The sequence below is a fragment of the Fusarium redolens genome, assembly GCF_020744475.1.
Source record: "Fusarium redolens strain MPI-CAGE-AT-0023 chromosome Unknown BKA55scaffold_2, whole genome shotgun sequence".
Classification (NCBI taxonomy): Eukaryota; Fungi; Ascomycota; class Sordariomycetes; order Hypocreales; family Nectriaceae; genus Fusarium; species Fusarium redolens.
In genome coordinates this window covers 2537906-2564376 of record NW_025763665.1, presented here as the reverse complement: position 1 = coordinate 2564376, position 26471 = coordinate 2537906, and the positions used below count along the sequence as shown (strand labels likewise).

At 48.2% G+C, this 26471-nt stretch overlaps 10 protein-coding genes across 10 annotated transcripts; 7 read left to right on the top strand and 3 right to left on the bottom strand.

The window, feature by feature from the left end:
• Positions 1–261: 261 nt before the first annotated feature.
• Positions 262–4270, top strand: BKA55DRAFT_499260 (CPSF A subunit region-domain-containing protein; the record flags this gene model as incomplete). The annotated part of the gene is made up of 3 exons (XM_046186640.1): positions 262–505; positions 641–2720; positions 2902–4270. The coding sequence occupies 3 exons, from the start codon at positions 262–264 to the stop codon at positions 4268–4270; spliced, it is 3693 nt and encodes a 1230-aa protein (XP_046055264.1).
• A 199-nt stretch (positions 4271–4469) lies between these two features.
• On the bottom strand, positions 4470–5425 carry BKA55DRAFT_589849 (uncharacterized protein; the record flags this gene model as incomplete). Its single annotated transcript, XM_046195006.1, has 2 exons — positions 4470–5123; positions 5417–5425. 2 exons carry the CDS (start codon positions 5423–5425, stop codon positions 4470–4472), a joined length of 663 nt encoding a protein of 220 aa, XP_046055263.1.
• Positions 5426–5833: 408 nt separating this feature from the next.
• BKA55DRAFT_499267 (coiled-coil domain-containing protein 55-domain containing protein) lies at positions 5834–7036 on the top strand (the record flags this gene model as incomplete). The annotated part of the gene is made up of 1 exon (XM_046186642.1): positions 5834–7036. One exon carries the CDS (start codon positions 5834–5836, stop codon positions 7034–7036), a length of 1203 nt encoding a protein of 400 aa, XP_046055262.1.
• Positions 7037–7283: 247 nt separating this feature from the next.
• Positions 7284–7600, bottom strand: BKA55DRAFT_501180 (mitochondrial import inner membrane translocase subunit TIM13; the record flags this gene model as incomplete). Its single annotated transcript, XM_046186806.1, has 2 exons — positions 7284–7457; positions 7517–7600. 2 exons carry the CDS (start codon positions 7598–7600, stop codon positions 7284–7286), a joined length of 258 nt encoding a protein of 85 aa, XP_046055261.1.
• Positions 7601–10779: 3179 nt separating this feature from the next.
• On the top strand, positions 10780–11900 carry BKA55DRAFT_589847 (chaperonin 10-like protein; the record flags this gene model as incomplete). The annotated part of the gene is made up of 5 exons (XM_046195005.1): positions 10780–10818; positions 10873–11002; positions 11055–11261; positions 11379–11668; positions 11715–11900. 5 exons carry the CDS (start codon positions 10780–10782, stop codon positions 11898–11900), a joined length of 852 nt encoding a protein of 283 aa, XP_046055260.1.
• A 274-nt stretch (positions 11901–12174) lies between these two features.
• On the top strand, positions 12175–13979 carry BKA55DRAFT_555624 (concanavalin A-like lectin/glucanase domain-containing protein). The gene is made up of 4 exons (XM_046191650.1): positions 12175–12509; positions 12577–12600; positions 12669–12739; positions 12799–13979. Exons 1-4 carry the CDS (start codon positions 12417–12419, stop codon positions 13577–13579), a joined length of 969 nt encoding a protein of 322 aa, XP_046055259.1. The 5' UTR covers positions 12175–12416; the 3' UTR covers positions 13580–13979.
• Positions 13980–16730: 2751 nt separating this feature from the next.
• BKA55DRAFT_500185 (camp-Ser/Thr protein kinase PKA1) lies at positions 16731–18618 on the top strand (the record flags this gene model as incomplete). The annotated part of the gene is made up of 4 exons (XM_046186729.1): positions 16731–17795; positions 17851–18104; positions 18162–18539; positions 18591–18618. 4 exons carry the CDS (start codon positions 16731–16733, stop codon positions 18616–18618), a joined length of 1725 nt encoding a protein of 574 aa, XP_046055258.1.
• A 1181-nt stretch (positions 18619–19799) lies between these two features.
• BKA55DRAFT_499240 (uncharacterized protein) lies at positions 19800–21603 on the top strand (the record flags this gene model as incomplete). Its single annotated transcript, XM_046186637.1, has 7 exons — positions 19800–19886; positions 19942–20013; positions 20076–20140; positions 20196–20377; positions 20431–21068; positions 21139–21307; positions 21359–21603. 7 exons carry the CDS (start codon positions 19800–19802, stop codon positions 21601–21603), a joined length of 1458 nt encoding a protein of 485 aa, XP_046055257.1.
• A 151-nt stretch (positions 21604–21754) lies between these two features.
• On the bottom strand, positions 21755–24318 carry BKA55DRAFT_555613 (LMBR1-like membrane protein-domain-containing protein). Its single transcript, XM_046191649.1, has 2 exons — positions 23913–24318; positions 21755–23856 (listed from the first exon to the last, which is right to left on the bottom strand). The coding sequence occupies exons 1-2, from the start codon at positions 24221–24223 to the stop codon at positions 22065–22067; spliced, it is 2103 nt and encodes a 700-aa protein (XP_046055256.1). The 5' UTR covers positions 24224–24318; the 3' UTR covers positions 21755–22064.
• A 152-nt stretch (positions 24319–24470) lies between these two features.
• Positions 24471–26288, top strand: BKA55DRAFT_555612 (acyl-CoA N-acyltransferase). Its single transcript, XM_046191648.1, has 3 exons — positions 24471–24680; positions 24734–25015; positions 25066–26288. The coding sequence occupies exons 1-3, from the start codon at positions 24662–24664 to the stop codon at positions 26202–26204; spliced, it is 1440 nt and encodes a 479-aa protein (XP_046055255.1). The 5' UTR covers positions 24471–24661; the 3' UTR covers positions 26205–26288.
• The last annotated feature ends 183 nt before the right edge of the window (positions 26289–26471 follow it).

The following is a 26471-nucleotide window of genomic DNA, read 5'->3' as shown; positions in this document are numbered from 1 at the left end:
CGGACAAAATCAGCCAAATCCCGGACACAATTCAATACCCAGGCTTCTTCGGAAGGCCTGATATCACTGAAGTGGGATAATTCAAAGAGCTCGGACCACAATCTTCTGCGCCGCAAAATAATTCCTCCGAAGCGCGCCAAACTTTTTGACATCAAAGCTCGCTCGAGTTTCAAAAGCTCCAACCATCAGCTTCGACGCGACACAATCTGACCTGTCTTTGTCTTTGAAGCCGCGCAGGCTCATCTGCGCCTAGCCGCAAACATGGCGACCACGTCGAACATGTTCTTGTACTCGCTGACGGTTCAGCCGCCGACAAACGTCACGCAAGCGGTCCTGGGCCAGTTCGCAGGCACTAGAGAGCAGCTTATCATCACTGCTGCTGGCTCGCAGCTCTCCCTACTACGACCCGATCCATCCCAGGGAAAGGTGATTACCCTCCTGTCTCATGATGTCTTTGGCATCATCCGTTCACTCGCCGCCTTCCGGTTAGCTGGTAGCAATAAGGGTAAGTCAATCCAATACCCCTCTCAGGAAAATCACTTAGTGATATTCGAAAGCGATGCCACAGACGCGTCGACCACAGCGCTACCGAGTACTTGATGTCCTGTTACAAGAACCCCAAGGCTAACAAAACTTCCAGACTACTTGATCATTGCATCCGACTCAGGTCGGATCACAATCATCGAGTACCTACCTGCTCAGAATCGCTTTCAGCGTTTACATCTCGAAACCTTCGGCAAATCCGGTGTGCGGAGAGTCATTCCTGGCGAGTATCTGGCGTGCGACCCTAAGGGCAGAGCATGCTTAATTGCCTCAACTGAGAAGAACAAACTTGTCTACGTCCTCAACCGTAATTCACAAGCCGAGCTCACAATCTCGTCGCCTCTTGAGGCCCACAAACCTGGTGTCCTAGTCATCTCTATGGTTGCGCTTGATGTCGGCTACTCGAATCCAGTGTTTGCCGCTCTCGAGATCGACTACTCTGAGATTGACCAAGACTCGACCGGTCAGGCAATGGAAGAGTTGGACACTCAATTGGTCTATTACGAGCTTGACCTGGGACTCAATCACGTTGTGCGCAAGTGGTCAGATCCTGTTGACCCAACAGCATCAATTCTGTTCCAGGTCCCTGGTGGGAATGATGGGCCTAGTGGTGTACTCGTGTGCGGTGAGGAAAATATCACATATCGACACTCAAATCAGGAAGCGTTCCGTGTTGCCATCCCTCGTCGACGTGGCGCCACTGAAGATCCAAACCGCAAACGCACGATCGTGGCCGGTATCATGCACAAGCTGAAAGGCAGTGCAGGCGCGTTTTTCTTCCTCTTGCAAACAGACGATGGTGATCTCTTCAAACTCTCGATCGATATGATTGAGGATGAGGAAGGCAATCCCACTGGAGAAGTCAAAAGACTCAAGATCAAGTATTTCGACACCGTTCCGGTCGCGTCAAGTCTCTGCATTTTGAAAAGTGGTTTCCTCTACGTTGCTTCTCAGTTTGGTAACTACTCATTCTACCAATTTGAAAAGCTCGGTGATGATGATGAGGAACTGGAGTTCTACAGTGATGACTTCCCGGCGGATCCCAGAGCTTCTTACGAACCCGTTTACTTCCATCCTCGGCCAACTGAAAACTTGGCCCTTGTTGAGAGCATCCCCGCCATGAATCCCCTCTTAGATTGCAAAGTCGCAAACCTTACTGGAGAAGATGCGCCTCAAATCTATACCATATGTGGTAATGGGCCCCGAAGTAGCTTCAGGATGCTCAAACATGGTTTGGAAGTCAATGAAATCGTTGCCTCTGAGCTGCCTGGAATTCCTTCTGCTGTTTGGACGCTGAAGCTGAATCGCTCAGAACAGTATGATGCTTACATCGTACTATCATTCACCAACGGTACGCTAGTTCTCAGTATTGGCGAGACTGTTGAGGAAGTCAGTGACTCCGGTTTTCTCACGAGTGTTCCAACGCTGGCGGCCCAGCTTCTGGGTGACGATGGACTGATCCAGGTTCACCCTAAGGGCATTCGACATGTGCGCAATGGTCATGTCAATGAGTGGGCTGCCCCACAACATCGCTCTATTGTTGCTGCTACGGCCAACGCTCATCAGGTCGCTGTCGCTCTCAGCTCTGGTGAGATCGTCTACTTCGAGATGGATGCAGACGGCTCGCTGGCTGAGTATGATGAAAAGAAGGAGATGTTTGGTACCGTTACTTGCCTAAGTCTGGGTGACGTCCCCGAGGGACGATTAAGAAGTTCATTCTTGGCAGTCGGTTGTGATGATTGCACTGTCCGTATTCTTAGCCTGGATCCAGAGTCGACTTTGGAAAACAAGTCAGTCCAGGCTCTTACAGCTGCCCCAACATCGTTGGCAATCATCGCCATGGATGACTCCTCGTCGGGCGGTTCTACCCTCTATCTCCACATCGGTCTACACTCCGGTGTCTATCTCAGGACAGTTCTTGACGAAGTCACTGGTGAATTGACAGACACGCGCCAAAAGTTCCTCGGTCCCAAGGAAGTCCGACTTTTCCAGGTCACAGTTCAGGGCAAGACATGCGTGCTTGGTCTAAGCTCTAGGCCTTGGCTTGGCTACGCAGACCCGATCACAAAAGGATTCGTAGTGACGCCCCTCAACTACGTCGACCTCGAGTGGGGTTGGAACTTTAGTAGTGAGCAATGCGAAGAAGGCATTGTTGGTATCCAAGGTCAATCATTACGGTACGTTTATTATTCCTTTTTCTTACCCCTGAAATCCAGTTGCATATGATGAGAAAACGGGATCCTATGCTTTAAGCAATGAGGCCTATTACGCATTTTTTCCAATTGTTCCTACTGAAGCAACACGTTCCTACGATATTCCTATGGCATCATAAAGCGAAGCGTGCGCTAACACTAACAGAATTTTTAATATCGATCGGCTTGGCGAGACACTTATCCAGAAATCAATTCCTTTGACTTATACCCCGAAGAAACTTGTGAAGCATCCTGACCAGCCTCTCTTCTACACTATTGAGGCAGACAACAACACTTTACCGCCCGAACTACGCGCACAACTTTTGGCAGACCCGAAAATCGTCAACGGTGATTCTAGGGTGCTCCCACCTGAAGATTTTGGCTATCCCAAGGGCACACGCCGATGGGCATCTTGCATTAATGTGATAGATCCACTATCTGAGGAAGGACAGGTTTTACAAACGATCGATTTGGAGAACAATGAAGCAGCTGTCAGTGCAGCTATCGTATCCTTTGCGAGCCAAGATAACGAGAGCTTCTTAGTAGTTGGTACCGGCAAAGACATGGTAGTCAATCCTCGCAGCTATAGCGAAGGATATCTACACATTTACCGATTTCAAGACGGAGGGCGAGAACTTGAGTTCATTCACAAAACCAAGATTGAAGAACCACCTCTAGCTCTCTTGGCTTTTCAAGGAAGAGTAGCTGTTGCAGTTGGAACACAGTTGCGTATATATGATCTCGGTATGAGACAGATGCTTCGCAAATCTCAGGCTGAAGTATCAGCGCAGCAGATCGTGTCGCTGAATACGCAGGGCAGTCGAATTATTGTTGGTGATGTTCAACAGGGCGTTACCTACGTGGTATACAAGCCTGCGTCGAACAAACTCATTCCCTTTGTCGATGATACAATCGCAAGGTGGACCACATGCACAACCATGGTAGATTACGAGTCGGTGGCCGGCGGCGACAAGTTCGGAAATATGTTCATTGTCCGCTGCCCTGAAAAGGCCAGTGAAGAGGCCGACGAGGAGCAAACGGGCTTACATCTTATCAATGCGCGAGAATATCTTCACGGTACACCTCACAGAGTGAGTCTGATGTGCCATTTCTATACACAGGACATACCAACCAGTATCACCAAAACGAGTCTGGTAGTTGGTGGGCAGGAAATTTTGCTATGGAGTGGTATCATGGGCACTATCGGAGTTTTCATACCATTTGTCAGTCGTGAAGATGCGGATTTCTTCCAGAACCTCGAACAACACCTTAGGACCGAGGACCCCCCGCTCGCCGGACGAGATCATCTCATGTATCGCGGTTATTATGCCCCTGTCAAGGGAGTAATTGACGGCGATCTATGCGAGCGATACAATCTTTTGCCCAACGACAAGAAGCTTATGATTGCCGGCGAATTGGACCGATCGGTCCGAGAGATAGAGCGGAAGATTTCTGCAAGTTCTCCCTGGCTCAACGTTTGTTCTCACAGTTTGCTAACCAAATTTCAGGATATTCGTACACGGTCTGCATTCTGATGAAGGAAAAGTGGTATCTTTAGTATATCATATGAATCCATTGCACAAAAACTTGAAATGTTTGGGTTGTTGGCGGCGTTAACGTACAGGGCTAAAAGTCCCTGTCTTGGAAGAAGATAGGTAACCAGCGAACCGAAGCGTGTGGTGAGAACCGCAAGACGGTACGAACCATGAATCTAATATTCAATTCAAAGCTCCATCAGAGTCCTCTCCAAAACGGGCCACGGTTCTTATATTTGTCGGCCTTTTTCCCTTTGCTTGAGGCTGGGTTTTCTTGCTCCCATTTTTCATCGTCCAAATATGCTGTAACAGCATTCTCAATATCATAGCTAGATTGTTCCAAGTACAGCACAGCAATGTCATAGTCGGAGACTTTGCAGGATGTCATGAAGCGGCGAATCTTGCCCTTCCTCAGCTCCTCATCTTCGCCTTCGATGGGCCGTGGCGAGAGACTGACTCCGCCCTTGTAATACTCGCCGGGGATCAGTACTGTTCGTCTTCCGAGAAGCAAGTGGTCGCTCGTGATGTTGTTACTTCGTCGCAGAGCATGGGTGGGTACGCCGTATCGAAGAGATAAGGAGCTGACGCTGTCATGGCGATGGTCGAGAAAATGCAAGATATCTGGAGCATCTTCTTTCATAGCATCTTGCGCCAAGACTGCCTTCTCATAGTCGATATTCGGTGTAGGTGAGGCTGCTGAATATGGTGGCGGCGCACCGGAGATATGTGTAGTCCTTGAACTAGACGATGGCAGCGATGTATAAGCCGGCGGTTCCCTCAAGCCTTGCGGCAGAGAAGTCGGTCCTGTCGAAACCTGACAGTATGGACAATAATCGGCAAATCGCTCGTTCTTCTACCACGAAAGAGTATCAGCTTCAGCCAGAACCAAAAATGATTGTCGAGATAGATGACGAACATGAATGCATTTGCCACAGATGATTCTCGCACAGCATGCGACTCGACGGTCTTGCGGAAGAGATAGTTTCTCTTTTCTATACGCTGGCGTTGAGGAGAGGATGGTTGCACACGTCGAGCAAGACTCCATGATTTCGTGAATATTGAATATCAATTTGTTAAGTAAATGTTCAAGAAATAGATTCCCATCTGAGGATCCTATGTTTTAAGGTTGCACACCTATCCTCCCACGAAGCTCATGGCTGTCCAATCACGTTATGAGGACGCTAGTGGCCAGTGAAGACGCCACTGTGAAATGGATGGCTGCATAATCGATATCATGTTCACGCGACCCAAAAAGATGTTATCATAAGCAGAAATATATAGAGGGAAACAATTAATTGTATTGTTAACTGCTCAACTTTAATCTTTTCTGTTGTTCTTGGATCTGTTAGAGTTTCTATACTTCCATACTGTCTCATTGAAATGTGACCTTGAATCTCAGGTGTCTCCGCTGAGCCTTTCACCTTCGTCGCGACCCTCAGTCAAGGCTGTTTAACTTTAACCTTTCAACTTGCCAGGTCCACCGTTCCTAACGTCGCGCAACATCTACACATGCTCAACACATCATCCAACTCATATTACAACGACTCTATAAGAATACCCAACATGAGCAAACCATTGGCCTTTGGCCTCAACCTTAGCAAGAAGCCGGGCACGTCGAAGCCCGCTCCACCAAAGCGAAGGCCTATGTTTGGCGACGATGATGATTCGGATAACGACGGTGCCGGCGGGGAGGGTAAAGCTGAAGAGATTGGAGAATTCGATGACTTTGGTCGCGCTCCAGAGACAAAAACGAATATCACGAAATTGGGCAAAGCAAAGGGTGGTCCTCCGACTCAACCCCCGAAGCTCAAATCCAAGGGTCAACCGAACACGATGTTTGGGGATCTCTCCAGCTCTCTGACCTCCCGGAAGAATGCAGAAGCTGCCGCCGAAGTCGATGCTAGCGTCTACGAGTACGATTCTGTTTACGATTCTCTCAAACCAAAGAAACAGGCTACGAAGGAGGATCAAGAAAAACGGCCAAAATATATGAAAAACATCCTGCAGGCAGCTGATGTACGGAAGCGCGACGCACTGATTGCGGAGGAGAAGAAAATTGCCCGGGAGCGAGAGGCCGAAGGGGAGGAATTTGCCGACAAGGAAAAGTTTGTCACAGAAGCATATCGGAAACAACAGGAGGAGAATAAGAGGCTTGAAGAGGAAGAAAGGAGAAGGGAAGAGGAAGAGGCAAAGAAGAACAAGGACGGCGGCATGTCCGCTTTCTACAGAAAACTTCTCGATAAAGATGAGCAAAGGCATTCCGATGCTGTCAAGGCGGCTGAGGAAAAGGCCAAGCACGGCGCACCCGAGGAAGAAATTGCAGATGACGACGAGCAAGAGAAGGAGAAGACAGAGGCCGATATCGCCAAGGAGCTCAACGAGAAGGGCGCTGCAGTTGCCATCAACGAAGACGGTCAAGTGGTCGACAAGCGCCAGCTTCTCAGGGGTGGCTTAAACGTTGGCGCAAAGAAGAAAGAATCAGTCCAACGCGAAGCGGAACGACCAGCCGAGCGGCCGCGGAAGGATGTCACAAATCAGCAGTATGGGAGAAAGCAAGCTCAACGAGAACGACAGTCACGCATGATCGAGGAGCAGCTCGCGCAGTCAATGAAGCGATCACGAGATGAAGAAGCGGCACAAAAAGAAGAAGTTGAGCGAGCAGCGAAGAGCCGTAAGACAGAAGGCGAAATCTCAAGCGCGAAGGAGCGATACCTAGCGCGAAAACGAGCGGCCGAAGAAGCGAGAAAGGCCGCTGGAGGAGCTTAGATACCCAAACTCAGGAAGTGAAGAAGGTTGTATAGAACGACATAGCATGGCTTTTGACATAACATCCCAGTCATATCTCCTCCAGCTCGTCTATTGCCCTGTTCTATCCTTAATCGGTTCTTCGTACATGATAATATCTCCTCTTAGGCATCATCCGACCCGTGTTGTCACAATATGTTACAATCCTGCGCTTTTATAAACATTGTCGCAAACCGTTGGTTTTTTTATTTTGAGAATCTTCGCTTCTTTAATTCTGCAAGCTAGCAGATTCTTGCCTTAATCGGGCGATGTAGGCAGCGTTGACCATGTTCCAAGCGGCCATGTACTTCTCCATGCAACTGGTCATGCAAGTCGTCTCGCCGCTCGATAAAGAAGTTCCGGGCTTGGGGACGCACTTCTCAAAGCAGGTCTCTTGGAGTTTCTATCATGGGACAGTATTAGCCTTGGAGCGCAAGGTGAGGAATTGCGAAATAGGCGTACCTCAATGAGAGTGCGGGCGTTAACCAGGTTGGCCTCCTGCTGGACCTGCTTGATGACAGCAGCCTTGACTTGTGTGGAATCCATGGTTGTGATGTTTGGTTTAGACAGTTGTGACGTTGTCGGTCATGAAGCAAAGCTTGGGCGCCTGTCTATCGCAAAAACGTAGCGGGCTGGAAAAACCAACGGTCCGGGCAGGGTGGACGCGGCTCAGCAGCTACTTCATTGAAATCAAACCCAGCAGCTTGTACGAGTCAATGGACGTTGATATTGGTTCTGGGTTTGGTAGCTAATGATAGTTTCACATTCAACCACTTAACCTCGAATTCTTGAGGTTTCTAGCTAAGTTTCTGTATTTCTCACAATCACATATTGGGATAGGTATCCATATCCAGACATGACAGGTTTTGTACCCTGCATGTACACCAATGATGTTACCATTACAAGCAGAGAGCATGTGTTGGGCGTTAAGAGCCTTAGTTGTAGTTGAGGCCCGTTTCCTGTACTGTGAAACACCCTGAGTTTTCTCCTCGAGATACCACATTGATATCCCCGATGTTGACCTGCTTGGTTACAAGTCTGGTATAGATGTCCTCTGGCCTTGAAACATAACGTCCAACCTAGGCGGCATCGGAAGTAGTGCTGATCTCCAGTCTGCCCGGATCTGTTATTCCCGAAACTGACGGTGCTGGCTCTGGCGTGGGGCTTCCGAACACGCCCACGTCGTCAGTTTCATGTCTTCCCTGTGAACAGAAACTGCAGCAATTTACGCTGAGTGAGGTCTTGGGATTTTCACTCCTCTCCAGTGCCCGAAGTGGTGACCTTTCTCGTTATATGTCATCCGGAGATGTTCGAGTTGGAATCTCGCCAGCCACTGGGCCACTTTCGAATTCCCTCCAGATTCATTTGTATGGGAAACCGAAAAATAGGTGCTCCTGTCAAATCCAGGAGCTAGACGCTTCTCATCCCCCCGGTTCCCTCAGCTTCATCGCGATCTCGCACTCTCCCTACACCTTTTCCCAGCGCTTCCTTGGCGCCGGGCCCGATCCAGTTGCCGTCCTCGCCGAAATATTCGTTTACGTTATCCGCTGTAATCCAACCGCTGCTACTAGGCATGGATAGGAGGGGGTTAGACCGCCATTGCTAGCACTGCGCAGAACGCCTGTGAAACCCTCGATGGCCTGATGCTCGTTACTGCCCTCGAACAGTGGGACTCGAGCCAGCCCTAGGAGAAACTGTTTACGGCGGACGGTGCCGTGTGTTATCAGAACGGCTACATGAGAGGGTTGGATAACGAATATGGAGACATGGATGTATTGCCAGACAAGACGTAAGTTGCAGCCAGTAGTACTTTTGAGGGCCTCAGCTCATGTTCCAGTTTAATGAATGTCAACAAACCGTCGGTCAAAACAACGACGTGAACCCACGCCTATGCGGCTCTATCGAAGTCGAAGATCTAGAAATATCCAATGAACGACAGGTCGTTTCCTACCCGAAAAGGACAAAGACCGGCCTTCTTCCACCCGGTGTCGCTACAGAAGTCTAAACAATCTGCCAAATTCACCATCGCATCTGGACCGCCAATCCGAGTCACGAGCCCGAAACCTTCTTTGAAACTCGGAAAATGTCGCTGGGTTGAGTTCATGACTTCCAGCAGCGTGATATCGGAGCTTGAGGAGCTCCGGGACATAAGCATATTGGTGTAGGGACTATTGCTTCCTCGATTCCGTCTAAGAAGCCGAGTCAAGCCGACCGGGCCATACATTAGTCGCCGCCTCCCGACATCAGTCCGAGTCAAGGTGGACACTATGATAAGCTCAAGATTTCCGTTTATCGTCGTTCATTGCCCAACGCCATCGCACATCGCTACAGAAGCATTACGGTCCTTATACCCATGACTTTCATCTCAGCAATTTATCTGTTCACATAGCCTGTTCCCTCTAGCTTTGTCACATCAGACGACAGATATACACAAGACTGGGGTTCGGCGGAACTTAACGTCCATCTCTTCTTGGCTAACAGCGAAGTTTACTGGACATCATGTTTGAGGAGCTGGAATTCAAATCACGACTGTCGGTGCCCTGCCTTACTGGGCAAATTCCCCCAGCCCAATGTGGACAAGTTGTGGTTTTCTTCTTCAAGACCAAGCACAAGGCCCAGAACTCAATAAAAAAAAAGAGAGAGGTTGCGAGACTGAAAGTCAAGCGTGAGGTTTCAAAAAATTGTTCACATGGATAGCCCGAAGCCCGAAGGATACAACAGACAGACCCTTGGCAGAAGAAGCTACTCAAGACTACCAAGAAAGAGAAGCAAAGCCTATAGGTTCCAAAAATTGTGATACTTGAGAATGGTCCCCCCCTCCCCCGGTTTGACCCGGGGTAACTCACATTCAACAAGAGGAGCATGAGAAGAAAAAGAAGAAGAACATCAACAGACGGAAGCCGAGGATTTTGTAGTGCCCCAATTTCTGCCACTGATCTGGCAGTCAGCTGGAGGTGCCTTCCGTTTCTCTGCTACTGATCTCTTGCGGGGCAGCTGGCGGACAGGCTCCTTCCCTCTCGACGCTGGTCCTCGGGCTCTTTCCGTCAAAGCGGAAGGAATTTGCTCGCCAGCTACCATACTAGCGAGCTTCAGCCTGGGTAGGTATTTCTAATCGTGCGAGATGGCAAGGCTGTACAAAATATGTATTGCTGAAGGGCAATGGGATGATCTTTCCGTTGCACCCTCTTCCTTGTGGATGACTGGCATACAACCCTGTTTGGGCACCGCCTTAACCTACCAATTATGGCTCAGATAAGACAGGTAAATATATATTATCTTAACAACGTTGTAAGCACCTCGGGTTGATGGCATTCTTGGTCAAGAGGAGTATGTACTTGAGAATGAACACCATTTTTTTAGGGAGGGGGGTTTTCACTATTCGAACCCTGCTGGTGACATCCGTATTTTTTATTTCTTTTTTCCCTCCTCCCCTTTTTTATGGAAGTAGGGTAAGCTAATACAAAGAAAGTAGAAAAACTGTAGAGGCGAAAAGCCAGTGAAGCCAATTCTGCAGCGAGGTCCCAATAACTGTCGAGGGTGGGCTAGTCAGAACACCCGACGGGACAGCCAATACCAAGACATCGGATAACGGTATATGTGCGTGAGAGTACCGTCATACATTCTTATAGGAATATATCAGAGCAATTCCGACTTGTGTTGGAATAAAGTTATATAATTTCATATAGAAAATCGATTTTACTATACGGTCTACCCGACCCTTCAAAATGGTTCTCAGCACAATGCATGCCTTGACCCAACGGATGGTCAGTCTTTTCTTAACTATTATGAAATCCTAATACTGACGCTTTGCAGTCCAGGCTTTCGACCTAAACCTCTTTGGCAACGGCGCTGTGCTTGGTTGTGACTTCACAGGCAAAGTCGAGCGTCTTGGTAAAGAAGTTTCCAAGATAGCAGAAGGCGATACGATTGCCGGCCTTCTTTGGGGTGGTAAGCTGAACATCACCATGCCTGCATGCCACGGCTGATATAAAATGATTAGGTGAAGTTAAAGGTCTAGGAGCGTTTAGTGAATACACGAAGGCCCATGAAAGTATCTGCTTTCGAGTGCCCAAGAACATTTCACTCCGAGAGGCTGCTACTGTACCGCTAGCGTCTATAACGGCTTGGCTTGCCTTCTTTTCGAAAGATTGTCTTGATATTGACCGTACTAAATCGGACACTGTTGTCTTGATTTGGGGCGGAAGCTGTAAGTAATCTAGCTGCTCATGCTTCGAACGAAGCGTTGACATGAACCAGCGAGCGTTGGGCAATACGCCATTCAGATTGCAGCAATTTTTGGGTTCAAGATTGCCACAACTTGCAGTCCTTGTCAGGTCACTTGGGGCAACCCATGTATTCGATTATAACGATTCTGATGTGGTGAAATCGATCAAGGATACCGCCCCTGGTTTGCAATATGTGTTCGACGCCATTGGCAACAAAATGTCTTCCACCACTGCATCTCAAGCCATTGATGAGAATGGTGGCACCCTCACTACTGTCAGGCCTGATAAGAGCTTCACTGAAAATGTGACGAAGCAGACCAAAGTCACACCCGTGCTTGTTTGGACCGCTTTCAACAGAGTTATCCAGTACAAGAAGGCTCAGTTTCCTGTAAGTGCCTCAATTGCACCGGTGGCCGAAACTGATAGTATTATAGGCAAGCGAAGACGATCACAAACTCCGTGCCGAATTCAATGAGAAACTCCCTGTGTGGATTGAGGAGGGCAAGATCAAGCCTAACAAACCAAAAGTTATCCCTGGTGGGTTGGACGCTGTTGTGCAAGGGTTTCAGGAGTATCGGGATGACAAGATTTCTGGTTACAAGCTCGTGTATGAACTCTGATTTGCTTCTGATTCTCGGGGGTGAATAAATTTCCCATATCGATACAGCATAACCATGGTCATTAGCAGGTAAGTAAATGGTTAATAGGGGCTGAGAGGTTGTGTGATGGGACCTAGGACATCGTGAAATAAATATATGCATGTGAAAAAAAATGTGGCTATTATGTGGCTTTAAAGTTTCATCAAGGGTCAAGTGGCAGGGGTTCCAGCGTCCAGAGTGGGAAAGTACCTGCAGTGGGGAGCACTCACCTAAAATCGTTACGGCCATGGGCAGAGGCTAGAGGAAGAGGACACTTGTGCTAGCTCCTGTCCCGATTAACATCCCCCTACATTTACCCGTAACGTCACAACGACTTTGACAACGACCACTGTGGTCAATTTCTTCCTACTCCAGCATCAAACCTCGCGATCTTGTTGCCGCATCCTAGAGCGGTTTGCGCCCATATCTAGCCAGCTTGAATTGGCCCCTTACGAGAGAAAGAGCCGGGAATAGACACCATCATAATATAGCTTCATCATGCGGTTGCCCTCACTATCAGCGGCGCTCCTTGGTGCGCTCGCATGGACTGCCCGCGCTGATGATCTTGACGATAACATCAGGAGTATTTCGGTATGCGCTACTGCCTTCTTATGGCTGATCGTCTTGAGCTTCTTTGCTAACGTTCTTCACTCTCTAGCTCAGGACGCATTCCTTGACCCAGGTTAGTTGCGGCGCACGCGAGCAGACTTCCACAGATCGACAGTTTAATTAACTCTTTTACTCGAACAGCCCTACCTTGACTCGGACATGCAAAGCCGCTGGTACGACTTTGGCGGAGATACCATTATTCGAACCGATTCGTATGCACCCTCAATTCGCTGACAACGACATACTTCGGACATGGGTTGACTTGTTACAGGTACATCCGACTTACTTCGGATCGTCCATCGCAGTCAGGGTGGATGTATTCGCGAGTTCCCCTCACTGCAACAAACTGGCAGGTCGAGGTTGAATTCAAGATCTCGGGCAAGAACCAGCTCTATGGAGACGGTTTTGCTATGTGGATTACCCGCCAGCGTGCGCAGCAGGGTACTGTCTTTGGAGGGCCCGACAACTTCGAAGGCCTCGGAGTGTTCATCGACACTTACAAGAACAACCGTCCTGGCGTTGTCTTCCCCTATGTCATGGCCATGTACGGCGATGGCAAGACCTCTTACGACAAGTCCAACGATGGAAAGCACACCGAGCTCGCTGGCTGCTCTGCGCGTGGTATTCGACATGCGAGTGTCCCTACCAAGATGCGCCTCACCTACTTCCAGGACAAGCAACTCAAGCTGGAGCTCCAGTACAAGGTTGAGGATGAGTGGCAGACATGCTTCGACCTCGAGGAGCCCCCGGCCATTCCCAACATTGCCTATGTCGGTTTCACTGCTGAGACTGGTGAGCTCAGCGACAACCACGATATCATCTCGGTGTCGGCCAAGAACCTTTACACTCAACCTGGAACCAGCAACACTGGCAAGTCATCTGGCACTAAGAACAAAGCTCGCAAGGGCACCGGTAAGACCACCAACGGCAACAAGCAGGGCGGCAGCTGGACATGGTTCTTTACCAAGATCATCCTGTTCATCATTGTTGCTGGCGGTGCTTATGTTGGCTACACTGCCTACCGAGCCAAGGCCAAATCGCACAGGTTCTAGGCTGGTGAAATAACTGAATACGAATGGCGCCAGCGCCTGAAATGAAGGGACGGGAACAAGTTGATGAGACAAAAAGTCTCCGCTTAAACAGCAACTTTCAGCTTTCCTTGAATCTTTTATATCTGTGTTTTTGAGTAGGGAAGAGGCGATGAGAAGGGTACAAGCCGGTGAGCATTGTGACATACCTGTGATACGAAAATCAATCTATTCTTTTGCTGTGTTATGAACGCTGTTTCCTAATTCGAATGATCCTGCTTTCAGAATCTGCGTTCAGAAATTGACTTTGTAAGGGAGAGTTGTGAGTGGAGGGGATGCTTTACGTTGAGCGATACTACCGTTGGTATCGTAAACCGTGGACGGACACATCGTCCGTAGACCAGTAGGGACGAATTGATCGAGCTTTTTTTTTTTTTTTTTTTTTTTTTTGCAGCAGCAGCAGCAGCAGCAAAAAAATACACCTCCACAACCAATGATCAATTAATAGGTAAGTTCAAATTAGCTTGTTGGAGAATCGTCGATGGTTTCTGAAAACGGCGAACTTCAGGGTAACTAACTTTCTTAGACATAGGTAATAGACACAGAGGCAAGCTCATAGCCATGAATTGGTCACAATATCACGACTGAGTGAACTTACTGTCCACTGTCGAAGCCAGTTGATCAGATTTGGACATATTTGAAACATCAGGAAAGACGAGAGGTTTTGAGCTAACTGCTGATAATGAAAAGGGTTGCCCTCAATATGTACCCATAACGGTTAAAATACTACTAATTTATGATGTTGAAAGACAAACTGGTTTGAACGAATTAGCAAGATAGGAACTTGAGTTCAGAAAAAAGATACAGCCCCTTTTGGTATAAGTAGAACAAAAACAAACCTCAGACAATAGATATAGCTGCACTTCAGACCTTGATTTCATGCAAAGCACAGTGCAACACCAGATCAAAATGTTCAGATAACATAGATTCCAAATATCCGAATTATTAGTGATTAAACTGAGCACAAAAAGAGATACAACATTCCACTGCATTCAGGCACACGAGAAATCATCTCATCTAGATAATCACTACACGTTCCAGCGGACGCACTAATCCTGAGCCGGGAGCTTGATTGAGTTATATCTGGTGTCAAGGAAGCTTTTTGAGTCGGTGTTGGTCTAGTTGATCATCCACTCGTACAAAAGCCCTCTCTCCCTTTCCATTATCTCTAATAACCTAGGTAACCTCTAACACAGGAAGCTCCCGTCGGTTCACGGATCATCCACCCCGCCTTTGACTCGCGACAGCCCACTTTCTCTCTGTAACTAGCGACGCCAAGCGCCAAATACTCTTCCAATGTCAAGATAGTAGTTCCATCAGCTCTTTGCCGTACTTCGTTGTGCTGTGTTGTTCTCCTTTGCGCTGTAGCTTCTGATGTAAGCTTTTGAAACACCCACTAACCGACCGGATCCTGCTTGTCTCTTTTGTCTTTGCTGAGTGCTTTCTCCCTTCCATTCCAATCCGATCTAGTGAGATCCCTCTCATACAGGGCGCCAACCCTCTCAGCTGTCTCGACTTTTCCTCATTTCAGCTCATCTTGTTTGGATCTACTCAATTCACCTCTGATTACTTTCATCTCATTTGGATTTGATCTTCTGCACATATCATCCCCATCTCCATCTCCATCATCGTCATCGTCCAACAGTCTCATCTTATTGCCTGACTCAACTGCATACTATCCTACATATCGCCGAGTACTCGCTGTCCTTTGTCTTCGGTATTCCCACTTCTACCAAAGCCTCTACTAAAAACATCGACATCATCACATTGCTCTCTATGCTCTGACCTAGCCCGTGTCATTCTCGCTACACCCACGGATACTGCGAGCTACTACATGCTAGACTTTGCAGATCAGTCAACCAATTGCCGCTAAAGAGATATCGTCTCGACAAGCTGACGCCTCGTCTTGGACTCGAACGGACAAAAAGCACCGCAAGCGAGCTCACAAGAGCGAAGAAACCTGCATCAACAACAAGTCGCTACATCATCTTGCGCCTATCAGTATCAGCTCCCCCTGGTGTGCAATCGTTGATCCGATCATAAAAGAGGGGCAACTTTCGTTGTGGGCGAAGCTCCAACTACTACATCATCACCAGCCTGCTTAAACCTTGTACTGTTACTAGCTTGCTTGAGGTGTGCCTTGTCCTGGCTTGCCTTGCCTTCACAATCATTCATATCACATTGACTTGTGCGAATATTTTTGATCACCCCCAGTTAGACGGGCTCAGTTTTGGTTTGGCTGTTTAAACGGCGAAAAAGCGAAAACCAAAGCATCGTCCAACGTACGGAACTTCTCAAACGAGGGATCTTTGGCTATTCGTATCCTATCCCTCTACCTTTGCCAGCCACCAGATAGAGCCAAGGAATAGCATCAGCCATCCAATTGCCGGCCTCGGGTGGAATGCGCCAAGAGTCCAAATCCTTTGTTCACTTACGAAACCAAAAAAAACAAAGCCCAGGTTCTCACCACCGACCATTGTCTTTATTCTTCCTGTCCTATCCATGCATGCTTGTTAAACCCATAGCTCTGGTTACCGTTGTTGGCCTAACATCCGAGTGAGCTGAAAGAGAGCTCCCCCACAGAAAAGACAGGCCAGTCTTGAACAGACCAGACCAGACCAGCACGTCAGTTTCCAGCCTCTCCCCACTATTACGGTGCTGTACCTGAACTTGAAGGAGCTCCAATTGCAAGGTTAGCTCAGGCTAGGTTGCACCAGGCGAGCTCACTGACCTCTTGCTGGTCCTGGAGAAGCAAACGTGCTCAAATCCTTCCAACTTTGCCGTCTCATCCATTTGTCACACTCTCTATTATCTCTCTGTATCTGTCGTCCTCTTCTCAATCAATTGGAGAGCTCTCAGTAAGGCATAACGCAACCGGATATCCCACAATTGGATCCATCTACACCCACCACAAACCAAGCCGAGAAGCTGGGCTGGTAAACTGACCTGTTCCGTCCCGTTCGATCGATCTGCAGAGAGTGTTTCCTCATCTTTGGGTCCATTCTACCGCAACCACCACCACTCCTACCTACTACCTACCTATCTCTCAACCCCTCCCCGCTTCTCTTGCAATTCTCTCCCCCCTCTCTTTCTGTCGTCACACTATTACTACCCTATGCCTTCACTGGGGTTTCTCAAGAAAAAGCGGACCAGAGAGGGCAACTCTGACCCTTCTGCCTCAAGTCCAACTAGTCCAGTTACTCCTACCACCTCCAGGTCCAAGTCCATCTCTAAAGCTTTTCACCTGCCTCGAACAAGCAGGCAATCCACCTCAGCCCCAAGTGCTCAACCAACCAACGGCCAGAACCAGCAGCAGCAACAACAACAACAACCCGATCAGATTCCGGAAGGTACCGTGCCTCAATCGGATCAATCTTCTGCGCCGAATCAGCAGGCGACAGGAGCTACTGACGGACAACAACAAGAAGATATGAGCGCAATTAACCTCCATCAACCCTCATACGGTGCAGGCAGTCCTATGAATCACGATCATCAAAACCTACCTAGCATCAACAACCTTATCAACCCGCCCCAGCAACAGCAGCAGCACAATGCTCAGGACAATTCCTACAACAACGGCCAGACCAACCCGCAGTATCTAGCCGCCACGATAGATAGCCATCGACCGCAGACCGTCAGTCCCGGAACTGATCCCGCAGCCCTCCAACAGCAGCAGCAGCAGGCTCTGCCACAGCCGAGTATGCCTCCGCAGCAACAGCAACAGTCGCAGGCGCAGCAACAACTCCAGCAGCCATCTCAGCAGTTCCAGCAACAGCAGAACCAGAGTCAGAATCAAGCGCAACAGCAACAGCAGTACCAACACCAGCCGCACCACCAACAGAACGCTAGCACCGGTTCAGTCATGCGCGTAACAAAGGGGAAATACTCGTTGGGTGACTTCGATATCTTGAGGACGCTTGGAACTGGTAGCTTCGGCCGAGTACATTTAGTCCAATCGAAGCACAACCAGCGTTTCTATGCAGTCAAGGTGCTCAAGAAGGCCCAGGTGGTCAAAATGAAGCAGGTCGAACATACCAATGACGAACGTCGCATGCTAGCTGACGTCAAGCACCCTTTCCTTATTACCCTCTGGGGCACGTTTCAGGACCCAAAGAACCTCTACATGGTGATGGATTTTGTTGAAGGTGGAGAGCTCTTCTCGCTTCTGAGGAAGTCGGGAGTAAGTTTTATATGAGTTTCGCCAAAACTCAATTGACCTGACTAACACGTTGCAGCGTTTCCCTAACCCCGTTGCCAAATTCTACGCCGCGGAGGTCACTTTAGCTTTGGAATACCTCCATTCAAAGAACATCATATACCGTGATCTCAAGCCAGAAAATTTGCTACTCGATCGACATGGCCATCTCAAGATCACAGACTTCGGTTTCGCGAAGCGAGTGCCTGACAAGACTTGGACTCTGTGTGGTACACCGGATTACCTAGCTCCTGAAGTGGTCTCTAACAAAGGCTACAATAAATCCGTGGATTGGTGAGGACTTGCAACTGGTGATGGAACAGAAATGGACTAACATGTTTGGCGTATCAGGTGGTCCTTGGGTATCCTGATATACGAAATGCTTTGCGGTTACACACCCTTCTGGGATAGTGGATCTCCAATGAAGATCTACGAAAATATTCTCAAAGGCAAAGTTAAATATCCGGCATACGTCAATGCGGACGCTCAAAATCTTCTGGAACGTCTGATCACAGCCGACCTCACAAAGCGATTAGGTAATCTCTACGGAGGTCCAGATGACGTGAAGAACCATCCTTGGTTCGCCGAAGTCACCTGGGATCGATTAGCTAGGAAGGACATTGACGCACCTTACACACCACCGGTCAAGGCCGGCGCCGGAGACGCGAGTCAATTCGATCGTTACCCTGAGGATCCTGAGAAGTACGGCCTCGTTACGGCACCAGATGAGTGAGTGATCATTTGCAGTCTCGATTAATTAGTCAAGCTAACCCTTTGCAGATACGGTCACATGTTTACGGAGTTTTAAGAAAGTGTTTGAGAGCGAATTATGGATGCACTTGTATGACTAGGTTGGAAACAGACCTCTCTTGATGCAATCAACTTTGGGTGGGCGTTCATGCTGGTGCGCTTTACTCTTGGATATGAGATTCTGGAACTGTGTTATTTGTCGTTGGTTCATGTTGCACGCAATTGCACGATTGGGGGAATGAAAAAGAAAGCTCCTGGGAATATCTGGTTGGAGAGTTGGTTGGCTGTTGGTTGATGAGCTCGGGCTGGGAAACCAGGTGAACATATCCTATGCAAGTAGGCCACAGAATAGCCTTGAACGAGTATCAGTACTACGGCATCCTTATACTAAGTACCTACAATATGTGTAACTCGTCTCGGTGATTGTTGATAGATCTTTTATTGCTCATGAGGTCGCGCAATTGATGAATATGTGCAGTTCCATCGATATTTGCAGTCTATCAACGTGGCTATGACGTTTCCTCCTCAATTCTGCTTCATCTTCCTTCGCTGTGATTGAATGGCTCACCAAGTTCCGTTTCTCCACTCAAGAACGGGTTCGGGTTCCTCTTTTTAGTGGCGCTAAGTAAAGCTGGGGTTGGGTTTTTGGGAGCGGCCGCCATCAATCTCTGAAGGGACGGACCGCTAAGAGAAGGTCCTCCGTCGTTGCTGCCTCTTTCAAACAAAATATTGAAAAGTCACGAGGTTGGGATTGATAACACTCGCTTTAAGCAAGACAAGAAGAGGCCTTTCCTTTCAATTAACCAGCCCATTTAATCATTGACCTTTGTTTCGACAGATCAGAACCGAATTGTCCATTTCTCGGTCCCAACTTTATTCAATGTCACTCTGACATTTGATTCAGCCTCATCCAATACCTGGGTACTCACAATCCCTGCCATATTGTTATACCTACCTCTAAACTCACCGATTCTTCTGCTTCTCCCTTTTCTTCTCTCTTACCAAGTTGTACATTCACATCTCGACCGAGTTCCCCAAAAAGCCCCTCGCCAAGCTTTGACTAGCGAGCTGCAAGGCCCAAGACGGGCAGCGAATCCGGTGGAGGTGGCTTTTTTAGGACAAGTGAGAGATCTATTTCAATCAATTAAACAACAGCAGTCTCTGGATACCTACAGAGAGATACTTCTATATCTACCGCACACCCAGCATCTGAGCTCGGGTTCTTGCATCGTGGTCGCAATGGAAGACTATTTGTTTCGACATTACGTTGATCAGTGTCGCGTTGTCAAAGAAGAGACGAGCTATATCCAGGTTTTCAATTATTCGGTTTGTCTCGAATGGACTTTATAGCAAGAACTTTATTTGCTAATGGACTCACCAGGATCCGTTCTACGATGTCTGCGAGGAACACCCCTTGCCCGATGGTGAATTTGACAACTTTCTTCATCAAAGGGTAAGTAAATGTTTTTAAACTGTAAAGCATCTCAAACCACAGGACTCGATTGACAAGGATAGGGTGCCTTTGCGCCGCCAGATCATCTGAGGTCTGGCACTAAGCTTCTCAGTGGTGTTCGAATAATGTGAGATTCAAAGTCGCAAAATATCGAGATAGAGCACACTAACACCGCCGCCAAGAGTTCAAAAGAACGCCAAGCATCCTGATACGTTTCTCCCAAAGGTCATATCACTTCCGTCAGAGAGATATAGTTCCATGGTTCGTACCTTGAACTTGCCACGTCGAGGAATCGAAACGACTTCAGTAGTTGGTCCTTTTTTCTGGTCTGCTCATGACCAGGATGAAGATGATCCCCATTTGCGTGAGTTTCTTTTTCCCCAGGCTCCTAAACTTCATCAACTGACACCTTCTCAGAAATCGTTCACCGTAAATCGGATGTCCTCAAGAAGGGGAGAACAAGAGGCTGGGAGATGCTTCTCTCGCATTCCCTCAAGACCGGTGTCACCACCGGCTTCATTAAAGGCACTCCCAGCTCAGAAGTTGAAAAGTCCTTGACTCATCTCAAAGCATGTGCTAACCAAGTTGGACATCCCATGCTACTCCCTATTATCATCCTTACGTATGATCTATCTCCCGAAAATGACGAGAAACAGCGAAAGGCTCGGCACTGGCTTCGCCGTCTTGAAAATGCTGTGAGTTTGCGCAATGAAGTCGAGGAGCAGGAACAGTACTTTCAAAACGGATTTATCGATATCGATGGTCTGAGTCGTGATCTGGTTGAGTGCCATGGCAATGTCATGTGGAAACGACCTCAAGCATATGAAGCACTAGCCAAAGAGATGGAAAAGGCTATGGAAAACTTTCGTTTTGCTTGGATGACACTGGCTCCCGCAGCCGAGGAGCAAATTGAGGCTGAAAGAAAGCACCGCAAAGAAATTCAAAAATTGCATCGAAGTATGGCATCTCGTTTGGACTTTTACAAAGTTAAGCTCAAAGGCTTGGAGAATTACATTCATACAACTCTTGAGAGACTTAAGGTTCAGCGGGAAGCAGTAAGTCACCCTCAAACTCATCACAGGATGTTACTGATTTCTTGGATAGCTCTATAACATCATGTCACAGCGTGAAGCCAGACTGAATCTTGAAATTGCAGGAGAGCAGAGGCGAATAGCCCATGCTAGCAAGCGAGACAGTACGGCTATGAAGACACTGTCGCTCATGGGTGCCCTGTTTTTACCCGGAACATATCTCGCATCCGTGTTCAGCATGACATTCTTTGACTTTGGAAAAGGTTTGCTATGGTTCTCCATTATCTATTGCCGTTGCTAATATCCAAGCCCAGATGCCGACCCTGTCATTTCTGTGGAGCTTTGGGTATACTTTGCCATAACGGTTCCCATCACAGCGCTGATAGTCGGAGCCTGGATGTTTATCGACAAACGTCGCCAAGCGCAGCACAAAAAGGACGACGCAGACCTGGAGAAGAACATCGACAAGATGGAAAAGGAGATCATGTTTGCCCTCAGGAAGCGGACGATGAGTAAAGCCAATACCTGGAATACTGTCAGCCCACCTCCAAAGCCTTGAGGAAGAGCAAGCCATTGCTTGAAATTTTGATGCCATTATGGAAACTCTTGGCTACAACGCGTTTGACGACCCATGAACACATTTTGATGCCATTTGTGACGATATGGACGACTTTACTTCATAGATAGAACCAAGTTTGACGAACACGATGCATTAGATATATATGTTTGCCTATATAAATACGATACGTTGAAAATTTGAACGTCTTATGACAGTATCAATAGCTGCCTCCATGATATCCAGGTGGCATCCAGTATGTTTCCTCATGTCGGTCTTCGAATAAGAAATGACTTGGGCATGGACACGTCATTAAAACCCTAATTAGTCCTTCAACTCCATGACGGTTTATCCATACCGATTCTAGTAAGGAAAATAAGACAATATGAAAGCATAATAAAAACCAAAAGAGTTCTTGCTTTTCCCAAAAGACCTTGCGCCGCCTATGTATAGAAATGATATGGCTAGATACGAATCTGGCCTTCGCTAGAACCACCAAACCATCTACGAAAATCAGGCCCAGAGCTCGATGATCCAGCACCTGCAGTATCATCATCGCCACCCATCCACTTTGGCTTCTTGATATCGTTGAACCATTTAGGGGCTTCAATACCGTCCATGGTGTTTTTCATACGGTGGCCAATGATGGTAAAGAGGTTATCGTCTTCCGGCGGCTCGTCATTCCAATTTGCACCATAGCGATGCTCTGGACCACGACGGGCATTCGTAGTTGGAGCTCGAGCGGGAGATCGAGCAGGTGAAGAAGCGGCGCCACGGGCGGATGGTATAGACAGAATTGGGGCAGATCTGCCACCAGCTGTTCCAGCAGCCCCTATTCTAGCAAGAGCATCTTCTCTGCGATGAAAGAGGGTGTTTCCACCGAGTTCCCGAGAGATGAGATCTCGGCCTTCGCGCCAGGAGCCAGTGCCATAAGTGGTGCCATTCTCCTCTTCGTCGTCCATTACATCCATACCAACAAAGATTCGTTTGACTCGACCGTAAATGCCAAATAAGGTAGCAAAGACAGGGAATAGCACGACCACAGGGAAGAGGTCGTCAAAATAACGACCCAGTGGCGTGAAGTCGATGAGCTGCCCGAGAAAGTGATAAAAGACAGTCTTGTTGTAGACTTGACTCGAAAGGAAGGTGATAAAGTTGTAAGAGATAGGAATGGTCAGTTTAGCCACCTGCATCGCATACCAAAAAGCGGACTCATGAGCGGTATTACGTCGAACAAGAGCGCGACCCCGCCAGACTTTGACCTCAGTCATCGAAATAAGTGCCGCTGCACACATGTAGCAGATCCAGAATGACGAGATGGCTTGTCCAGCGAAGCCGACCTCAGGCTTGTCGCCAACCCAATGATGGACCACAGTTAATCTGATAATGGAAAGCTTGGGGAATGCAAACTTGACGACCTCAGACCAGACGATACAAGCTGACGCTGCTGCCAAGAATAAACCGAGAAGGACTTGAGCATAAGGCAAGATTTGGTAATAGTAGAGGTATCGAGTATATGGTGTCAGGATGACGGTCTTTTCCCAAAACGTTGCATGAGGTGACACTTCGCCAAAGTCGAGCTTTTTCGATGCCGCCGAGTCCAGGATCGCTTGGGTTTCAGCAGCCTCTTGAACAAGGTCACTCCAGGCGTTGACGTATCGAGATCGAGCGTGTCTGGCGCGCACATACTTCCTAGTGAGGTCGGCGAGATACTTTTCGGTGATGACATGTGGGATAATATTGTTATCAGAGCTGGAACCAAATCGGGTGCCTCGGGGTTGCGACTCAGGAAGATTAGCCATTTCTTGCAGTTCTTCAATCCAGTCTCGGTATGTGTTTGCGCTTCCTGTCTTGCGTCGGCCAAGCTCGGCAACCTGAACCTCAATATCCTCAAGTTTGGTAATCGAGTCCTCCATTTCTTCGTAAACCTTGGGCGCCTTGCTCTGGAGTCGTCGTAGTCGTCCGCTGATGCTTGCGCCGCGCATGAGTCGTCGAGGTATCGATACTAAGCCGTGACCCATGAGATAGATGGCGAGAATCAATCCCCAACAGTATGCAAGAGCCATAATAGTTCCCTTGATAACGTCGACCTTGAAGGAGAAGCCGGAGGAGATGACATAGTAAATGAGCCCGACGAAACCAAAACCCAAGACGATGGCGTGAAACTGGGCATTACTACGAACTGAGTACATGAATTTGTCGTATGGTTCTCGGTATCCAGAGTCGGAGTATTCGGCCAGAATCGGAAGAATAAACCTGGATATACTCGTTAGCCTCCAACGCGACGCAGTGCATCAATCAAACCATCATACCATGTCAAGGCAAATGTCAACCAATATGAAATGCGCCATGAAACAAGTATGACTCGCTCAGGTAGCCATATTCCCCTTGAGTCTTCATCACCAGTAACTGCGCTCGAGGCAAGATCGACCGGAACGAGGATCACGACAATGGTTGGTAGCCATAAGGCGAAGAAGATGGGAATGAGATAAAAGGCTGGTGTTGTTCGTAGAGGGAGATAGTATCGTAGAATAAGGAGAACGACGAGGGATATGACAACTAAAGCGATGCACGAGAAGATGGCAGAGCCAACCGGCGACGAACTGCTTGTTATGTGTAACATTTCAAAGTGTCGAAGCGCATGGCGCACAAATTTGTAAGGATAAGGTTGAAGCGAAAGTCCAAGTTCTAAAGATGGATTGGTTTGATTGACTGAGGCTTGAGTGACATGCGATAGCCAGGGGTACACGGACCGTTCGGACTTAGCCTGCGGGTACGTACTAGATTTATCTTACGTCATTTCCTCCACAAGGCACACGCACGTTTTGGCGTAGATTGGCCTGGAAATTTGGGCGTAAAATCTGACTAGTGTTGGTGGTCGCTTTTAATTGAATCGCGTAAAGACGCGTTTTGGTGGTCCCTTCACCTAGACAACGACAACCATTCACAACTCGAGCGCATCACGACTTGTTCCATCTTTTTCAGGACTATCGTTGCACCAGGTCGCATTGTGTTTCTGGTCGAGGATTTGCTATTAATTTCGACAGGAGCAAGCGTAACAATGGCAAACGTCGAAGAGTGTAAGTCTGGCCGCTGTCACAACTTGATTTGCCAATACTGACATTTATTAAAGGGCTTGCCAACGCCAATGAGGCGATTCATATCAGCCTGGTGTCTCCCTCCGAATCTGGCCTTCAGCATGTGGCGACATTCAACCCCCGACACACATACTCGATTTTTGGCGAAGAAGAACAGGTCTTTGGCTACAAAGATCTCAAGGTCAGCCTGCGGTTTCGCGCCAACGATATGCGACCGCACTTGAAGACATCCTACAGCAAGAAATTCAAGGCTGTTGGAGGACCCGAGCCTACAGATGTGGCAGCTATTCTCGAGGAAGGCAACCATTTGCCAAAGAGTATGTAACTCTTCCCTGAATGCGCAGCAATAGATCCTAACAGTACCCAGTCGCTTTTGCCAAGGCAACCGATTTCGAAGAGAGCTCCAAGCTAATGGGCGACAACTGGTCACCACCCGGCACCCTTCATGCGACCTTCGATAGTCCTGATGGCGAGTACGAAATCTGGCGCGGGAATCTCGCCGACCCAGCTATCAAGCAACTCAACAGCCGCCTGCAGATATTTGTTCCTCTATTCATCGAAGGCGGCACCTACATCGGCCAAGATCCTGAGATGGACTCAACAGAGCTTGACCTCTCTGATGCCGACCGATGGACATTCTTTGCCCTTTACCAGAAGCGAAAGGTGGCGGACAAGACCTCGTATGTGTTTGTAGGCTACTCAACCATCTACCGATTTTACTATTTCCAGCCGCCCACGCCCCCAGCATCGCCTCGAAGCGATGAGTGGGAGCTGCCAAATGGTGAGGTGGATCTCGGCGAGTTACCCTCCCGAACAAGACTATCTCAATTCGTTATTTTACCCCCTTTCCAAGGCAAGGGCAACGGAGCACGACTCTACAAGACCATCTTCGAGCACTACCATAAGATTCCACAGACCTACGAGTTCACTGTGGAGGACCCAAACGAAGCCTTCGATGACTTGCGAGATATTTGCGATTTGCAATTCCTCCGCACCAAGTCCGAGTTCAACGACCTGCGACTTGATACAGAAGTTACCATTCCTAGGAAGGGAACTCTTCCAAAACTGATTGTGGGCAGTGACAAGCTCGAAACTATTCGACTTGAGGCTAAGATTGCCCCTCGCCAATTTGGCCGAGTCCTAGAAATGCATCTCATGTCTCAACTTCCCAAATCAGTACGACCAACAATGGACATTGATGGAGACAAGCCAGAAGCCACACAAGACGAAAAGCACCAGGGAAAAGTCTGGAGTCTGATTGTCAAGCAGCGACTGTACCGCCACAACAAAGATGTCCTATCTCAAATCGAACCTCATGAGCGCGTCGACAAGCTTGATGACACTCTGCAGGGTGTCGGACTAGAGTATGCGCGTATCCTGGCTGCCTTGGAACGCTCAGAGAAGCATTCTCAAGGCCAATTAACAGCAAATGGCAAGCGAAAGCTGGATACAGAGGAAACTGAGCAGGATACCAGTAGCAAGAAAGCTCGCGTTGAGAACTCTTAGATGTCTATGTATTATAATTTTGTGAGGCTTAATCGAAGTAACGGATTAACTAGGCGTTGGGAACATAATGGACAGAGAAAAATGTATAATCTTGTGTATAAATCAAACCATTACACCTATATCCAGTCTACCTAACCTATGCTGTGCCATGCCATGCCATGCCATGCAAACAAACAAACAAACCAATTATCTTAACAAAAGTGAGAATAATTACCCCTGAAGGTATGCCGCAGGAACTGCCAAGTGCTATCAAGTTTAAGATAGAAG

Excerpts from the sequence above, each read along its gene's own strand:
- BKA55DRAFT_555624 (XM_046191650.1), top strand. The coding sequence starts at position 12,417 with ATGCGGTTGCCCTCACTATCAGCGGCGCTCCTTGGTGCGCTCGCATGG. Across the intron at positions 12,601-12,668 it reads GGACGCATTCCTTGACCCAG|CCCTACCTTGACTCGGACAT; the intron begins GTTAGTTGCGGC and ends TTACTCGAACAG. Across the intron at positions 12,740-12,798 it reads ACCATTATTCGAACCGATTC|GTACATCCGACTTACTTCGG; the intron begins GTATGCACCCTC and ends GACTTGTTACAG.
- BKA55DRAFT_555613 (XM_046191649.1), bottom strand. The coding sequence starts at position 24,223 with ATGTTACACATAACAAGCAGTTCGTCGCCGGTTGGCTCTGCCATCTTC. Across the intron at positions 23,857-23,912 it reads TTGACATTTGCCTTGACATG|GTTTATTCTTCCGATTCTGG; the intron begins GTATGATGGTTT and ends GAGTATATCCAG.
- BKA55DRAFT_555612 (XM_046191648.1), top strand. Across the intron at positions 25,016-25,065 it reads AGGCAACCATTTGCCAAAGA|TCGCTTTTGCCAAGGCAACC; the intron begins GTATGTAACTCT and ends AACAGTACCCAG.